Source organism: Propithecus coquereli, unplaced genomic scaffold (genome assembly GCF_000956105.1).
Source record: "Propithecus coquereli isolate 6110/MARCELLA unplaced genomic scaffold, Pcoq_1.0 Scaffold45, whole genome shotgun sequence".
NCBI classification, from domain to species: domain Eukaryota; kingdom Metazoa; phylum Chordata; class Mammalia; order Primates; family Indriidae; genus Propithecus; species Propithecus coquereli.
The window spans coordinates 7,667,090-7,673,440 of NW_012150285.1; the positions used below are offsets into that span (position 1 = coordinate 7,667,090).

General features: G+C 37.3%; 1 protein-coding gene across 1 annotated transcript in view; it reads left to right on the top strand.

The window, feature by feature from the left end:
• The first annotated feature begins 991 nt into the window (after nucleotides 1–991).
• Nucleotides 992–6,351, top strand: part of MPP7 (membrane protein, palmitoylated 7 (MAGUK p55 subfamily member 7)) — a 153,941-nt gene continuing 148,581 nt past the window's right edge. Inside the window, exon 1 of the mRNA XM_012654848.1 lies at nucleotides 992–1,085. Coding sequence (XP_012510302.1) covers nucleotides 1,049–1,085 — 37 coding nt within the window. The 5' untranslated portion in view covers nucleotides 992–1,048. The remainder of the gene's footprint in view (nucleotides 1,086–6,351) is intronic.

Sequence of the window (6,351 nt, forward strand, 5' to 3'; positions counted from 1 at the left end):
TTGATCGCACTCTTTTCTTTTATGTTTTAGTTTTATACTCTCATTACCTGAATTAAAGAAACCTTAATCATAATAGCCAGCATTTATTGTTTATTTACCGTGTACCAGACACTGTGTCCTATGCCTTACCATATTTAATTAGTTCTAAATACTGTTGTCTCCATCTGCGTAGAAGGAAGTTAAGGCTTAATAACTTTTCCAAGATCACAGGGCTGGCAGGATTAGCGATTAAGCCAAACTCTAAAGCACTTGCTCTTAGCTGCTATACTATACTATACTGACTTCCCTATTTATTTGGGGATAAACATTAGTTATTGAAAAAAATGTTGATATTTTCTCAGATACCTCAAAGCTTAGTTTTTACTAAAAGAATTCACTTACGTGTGTTAGCTTGGATTGTTCACTTTAGTCTAGATTACTAACACTGTAAATCTATAATATCTTCTGTCAACTCCAATAAATATTCTTTCAAGTTATTTGCAGTCTATAGTAGGAGAGCTGTGCAATTTTCATATTAGGATGAGCTATTTTTAAAAATCCAATTAGTTATAAATTGCTGACAATTTGTATAGTCTCCATTCTACATTTAGAAATATAGCTGAGAATTACGGTAACGGGGAAGGAAGTTTAGAAGGGAATTGACTTACAGAAGCTTCTTGAAGTTTTTCATTATGCAATCAGTGTTCCTCAACCCAAATGTAAAAATCTTTAAGGAAGCCTTTCCACATGCATGGAGAACATTCATGTTTTCAATTTAGAAATCTCTCACCAAAATCAGAAACTTTTATACTTAATATTGGCATGTAGTCTGTAGAAAAAATTCTAAAGCATCATGATCTCTCTGGTACTGTGTTGGAATAAGAATTTTGAGTTAGTTACAGAATGTTGTAATTTAGTGATATTTCTTTTCTTTAAAAAGAAGTGTTTCTTTTCTTTCTAGAAACAGCTCACAAGATACATAAATCTTGTTAGACACGTGGCTGCAGGCCGTTTGACTGGAATTCCCTGCGGCTTTCTGAGGGCGGCGTCCCAGCCTGTATCCTGCACCATGCCGGCTTTGTCAACAGGATCTGGTAGTGACACAGGTATGTGATCCCAATGGGGGCAGGTTTCCTTCCATCCTCACTGAAATCTCGCTCACGGTGAAACACAACACTGCTCTAAGTGAGTGTAAGCAGGTCTTGCTTGTTTTTCTGTAACCAACACGGGGGGCATAAAATCAACTCAGAATGTGTCTTTCTAGATAAAAGTAACTGGAGGACCTTGACTGACTGTTTCTTTCTCCAGGTAGTGATGACTCATGCCAATACTCTGCTACCACCTTGCTTTTGGAATAATGCCATGCGTTTAATTTTAAAACAGTTAAGTATTTTAAACATGTAGAAAAGTACGGCAAATGCAGTGATACCCATATCACCCTTCTCACAGAGACAGACAGGAACTTTTGGCCACACCTGCTTTACACGTCTCTCTCTCTCTTTTTTCCTTTAAGGAATAAAACATTATCCCTACCCCATTTCTCCATTTTCTTTGTTCCTGTTACCAGAGGTAAAAAGTATCCCAAAATGATATACATCATTAAGGAATTCAATTAAAACTAACAAACATATTTAACCTTATTATTAGTTGTAGGACTTAGAGATCTATATTAATAGAATAAATATTTCTGAAAAAGGGAGAAAACACACTTGCTTACATACCCATGTTAAAATCCAAGTTCCTCCCTCTCTGATCTGGTTCAGCAGGTGGGGGTGGTCATGGTAGATGCCCTTTGAGGTCCTCTTCTGGAGTTCCCCAGAATCAGCACTTTTTTTAAGTGTAGGGTCTTGGAAGCCTCTAAGAACTATTACTGTGAGTGGGGTTGGGGGCTGTGCCAGGCAGTGTTAGCACTCCTCGAAAGAAGCGGTGGCAGAGTGTGACAGAAAGGAACTCTTTTGGTGTTGCACCACGCTTACTGAAGTCGGCTGATACTGTCCTTTAGCCAGCTGCTGTCTCAGACTGGCCATTACAGTTACGGGCCCCGTAATCTCCAAAAAGCTGAATTGCAAATTTAATTTCGTCTCCTATTAACGTTACCTTGGCACTTTCATTTGCACTATTAGCAAGTATCATTCTTTGCTATTTCAGGCATATCCATACTCATATTCTGGCAAGTTTTGTCTCATTTTTATTCATCAAGAATGATTTTTTTTTCCACTGTGATTTACACTGAGGATTAGCTTTTGTCAGGAAGAAGTTTTGATTGTTAAATTATATAAAATTTTTCTTTCTCAAGACTTAAACTTGGAAGCCAGCTCCTTTGGAAAAATTTTTTTTCTTCTTTTTAGTTTTTATATAGTCCCACATTGTGTTCTACTATATAAAAATGAGTGATTTAACTTTCCATAGTGGTTTGGGAAATTATAGATAAAATTTATTTGAACCATAAATTTACTACATTTGTGTAATGAATACCTTTTAAACCTTGCTGTTCACCCAAAATGCCTTAGTTTAATTGAATGCAAAATATTGTTGCTTACAAATAACTCGAAGGATGATTAAAACAGAGTATTTATAGTTTATAAGGCAGTTTAGGTGTTAGTCATGAAAAATGGCATAGGCTATTTAGGATTTAGAAAGGGCTTTCCCACACATAGCTCTCTCACTTAGTGCAAATCTAAAGTGCCTATCTGACTGACACTTTGCTTTGCAATATTTTTTAACCTTATGTCCCCACAAAGTTTGAGTCAGGCACAGAAGACATGCCTGTTCCAAGAGTCACTGCATTTGTGGAAGCCCCAAAATATGTGTACGTGACAGATGTTTATAGTCCTTTCTTAGTTCCTTCCAGTTCAGAGCAGTTGACCAGTCAGGGCTCATTTTTCCATAAGCAGCGTTGCTTAGCAATATCGTTGATGCCCCATTGTCAGGTCTCCAGGGAAACGGAGTTAGTATAATTGAAGGTCAGAGGCTCATGTAGCAGGAGAAAGGCACCGGACTCATTGCAGCCAGAAAGTAAAAGAAAAAAAATTTTAATTATACAGATAATACATAAAAACATTCCCCTTCCCCCATCTCATTTCTTTCTCTGTTTGATCAGTAGCCTTCAAGAGTTTTCTGCACATGAAATACTTACATATGTATGTACATAAATACACTGTTTTGAGTCTTTTTTTCCTTTTTAATCACAGATTTTATTATACCCTGTTTATTCTATAACTTTTTCCTATACCAAGCAATATGTCTTGGAGAGATATTTCCATGGTGTGTGTATAAAAGTGTATGTGCTTGTGTGTGTTTACCTATCACTGTATATGTCTATATATTTACTTCATTCTTTTAAACAAATGCATAGTTTTCTTTAGCCTCACATTTTAGTGAACCATACTACTGTTAATGAAACCCTGGTTTTGTACCTTTTGTAAATATTTTGGGAGGAAAGAGGAACACATTTAATGGTGTTGTCAAGCATCTTTTTTTTTCTTTTTGAGAGAGTCTCACTTTGTTGCCCTGGGTAGAGTGCTGTGGCATCAGCCTAGTTCACAGCAACCTCAAACTCATGGGCTTAAGCGATCCTTCTGCCTCAACCTCCCAAGCATCTGGGACTGCAGACACGCACCATCACGCCCGGCTAAGTTTTTCTGTTTTTAGTAGAGACGGATCTCGCTCTTGCTCAGGCTGGTCTCAAACTCCTGACCTCAAGCGATCCTCCCACCTCAACCTCCCAGAGTGCTAGGATTACGGGTGTGAGCCACTGCACCTGGCCGTCAAACATTAACCATAGTGGTTAAACCACTTAACAATCTATGGGCAGTGCATTAAAGACCCTTTCCCCCACATTCTTGCCAATTTCAATATTATCAGTCTTTATAATTTTTACTAACTTGATAGGAACAACATGGTATCTTAAGTGCTAAGTGTGCATTCCCACGGAGCATGTTTCCATTTGCTTATTTGCCATTCATTGCTCTGTGATTTATCTGTCCACATCCTTTCCCCATTTTTGTATTGGTTTATCATTTTCTAACTCATTTGCAGAATTTCTTCATTTGTATTTTATATATTAATTCTTTGGACCATTATAGGTTGAACACCATTTCTTCTATCTCTTCTGGTCCATCATTTGTCTCTCTTTTTTTTTTTTTTCCTTAAATAGTATCATGTCTTCTATAGAAGTTGAAAACCTTTTTTTGTAATGAAATCACTCTTATCTATGAGGCTAATGCTTTTTTTCTTCTGCTTACCAAGGCCTTTCCTATCCCAAGATCATGCAGTTACTCTCTAAGATTCTCTAAGATTTCCTTCTAATAATTTTAAAGATTTGTTTTTACACATTTGAGATTTTAATCTAACTGTAGTTTGTATGTGGAGTGAGACAGTAATCTAATCTAATTTTATTTTATTTTTCCACGTGGACCACCGGTTGTCCGGAATCACTTACTCTTCAGTTCATTCTTTCCATACAGATTTGCAATATCCCTTCTAACATATTCCAGTGTCGCATACTTTCTGGGATCTCCTCCTTGGCTGTGACAATCTGTTGATGTCATTTGAACATTTTTTTAATGGACTGTTTCTTTGGAGCCATTTTAGAATTACAGAAAAATTATGAAGATAGTACAGAGCATTCCAATATACCTCATGCTTAGCTTCCTCTGTTACTAACATCTTACATAGTGTAGTAAATTCATGTCAATTGGCAAACCAATATTGATATGTTATCATTAACAAAAACCTATACTTTGCACATATTTCCTCAACTTTGCCCCTCTTTTTTTTGTTCCAGGATCTCTTTCAGGGTACCACATCACAGTGAGTTGTCATGTCTCATTAAGCTCCTTTTGGCTGTGATGGTTTCTAAGACTTTCTTTGATTTTGGTGGCCTTGGCAGTTTTGAGGAGTATTGGTCAGGTATTGTAGGATTCTCCTCTGTTGAAATTCGTCTGCTCTTTTTCTCGTGAAGAGAGTGGGGCTCTGTGTTCGTGGGGGTCAGATCACAGAGGCGAGAGGCCACTGTGACCCTGTCATATGCAGAGTGCAGACCGTCACTTGAGTTATGCCTGTTGCTGTTGACATTGATTAACTGGCTAAAGTGCCTTGTGGGAGGGTTCTCCACTTTGAAGTTACTCTCTTCTCCCACCCTTTCCATACTGTGCTCTTTGGAAGGAAGTCTCTGCATGCAGCCCCCACTTAAACAGTGGTGTGTTATGGTTCCCTTCCTTTGGGGTAAGGTAGCTATAAAAATTATTTGGAATTCTTTGTCTTTTCTCTCCCATTTATTCATATCAATATAGACTCATAGGGAGTTATTTTGTACTTGGGGTTGCAATCCAATGCTACTTTATTTGTTGCTCAAATTGTTTCAGCTTTGACTCTTTTAGTTAGCAGTCCCTTTGATATACCCCATCACTGGGGGCTCTTTTGCTTTTAGTCTTTCCTTCCTTTTGGCACTGCAGGTGCTCCATGCTCACCTTGTGTCTTTCCTGCCTCAATCCTTAGAAGTAGCTATTTCTCTAACGAGCCCTAGTTCCTGTCAGTGGAGAATGGGATTGGAAACCAAGATCTGAGCGATAGGTTTGCTCATTGCCACTGGAGTGGTGTTTCTTTTAGGCTCTCTCAGCTGACAAAACAAAGAAATATATGTGTGTACTAACGTGTGCACGCACACACACAAGTGCAGTCATCTATAACTATACTAAGCTAAGGTCTTCAACTCTGATCCATTAGCAAATGCATCATTCTAGCCTCTCCCCCCATTGCTTATCTGTAAATTCCTTCTCCAACAGTGGAATATCTGCCACTACCACCCACCATCTGTTTACTTAATTATTCAATCTCAGTGTACATATAGCAGTATCAGAATTGTTAACCTGTGGGAAACAACTTTTATTAGCTAGAGTTGATCTTATTTTTATTTTATAATAGTGCCACACTGTTTTTAACCTTATGGAATCATTCCTTCCCTGCAAAATAACCTATGTTAGTTTTATAATTTCATTACATATGATTTTTACAAATACCATGTAATGTGAAATATAGTATATGTACAGAAATGTACATAAAACTTTTATAAATACAGTTTGAAAAGTGGCTATAATGCCAGCATCCATGTGACCACCTCCTAGGTCAAGAAATCCAGTACCTCGAAAGTAACTTGTGTCTCTCTTCTCAATCCCAACCTCCACATCCTTAGAGGTGGACATAGAAAAAAAGATTCCTACCTCACACTATACATAAAACATAGTTTATGATTCGTATTAGCATTCCTAGGCAATATGGTTTAATTTTGCTTGTTGAACTTTATAAATGGAATTATACCATATGCATTTTTAAGGTCAAAAGTAAATATTTATTTAGAATGAGAAAAAAAGT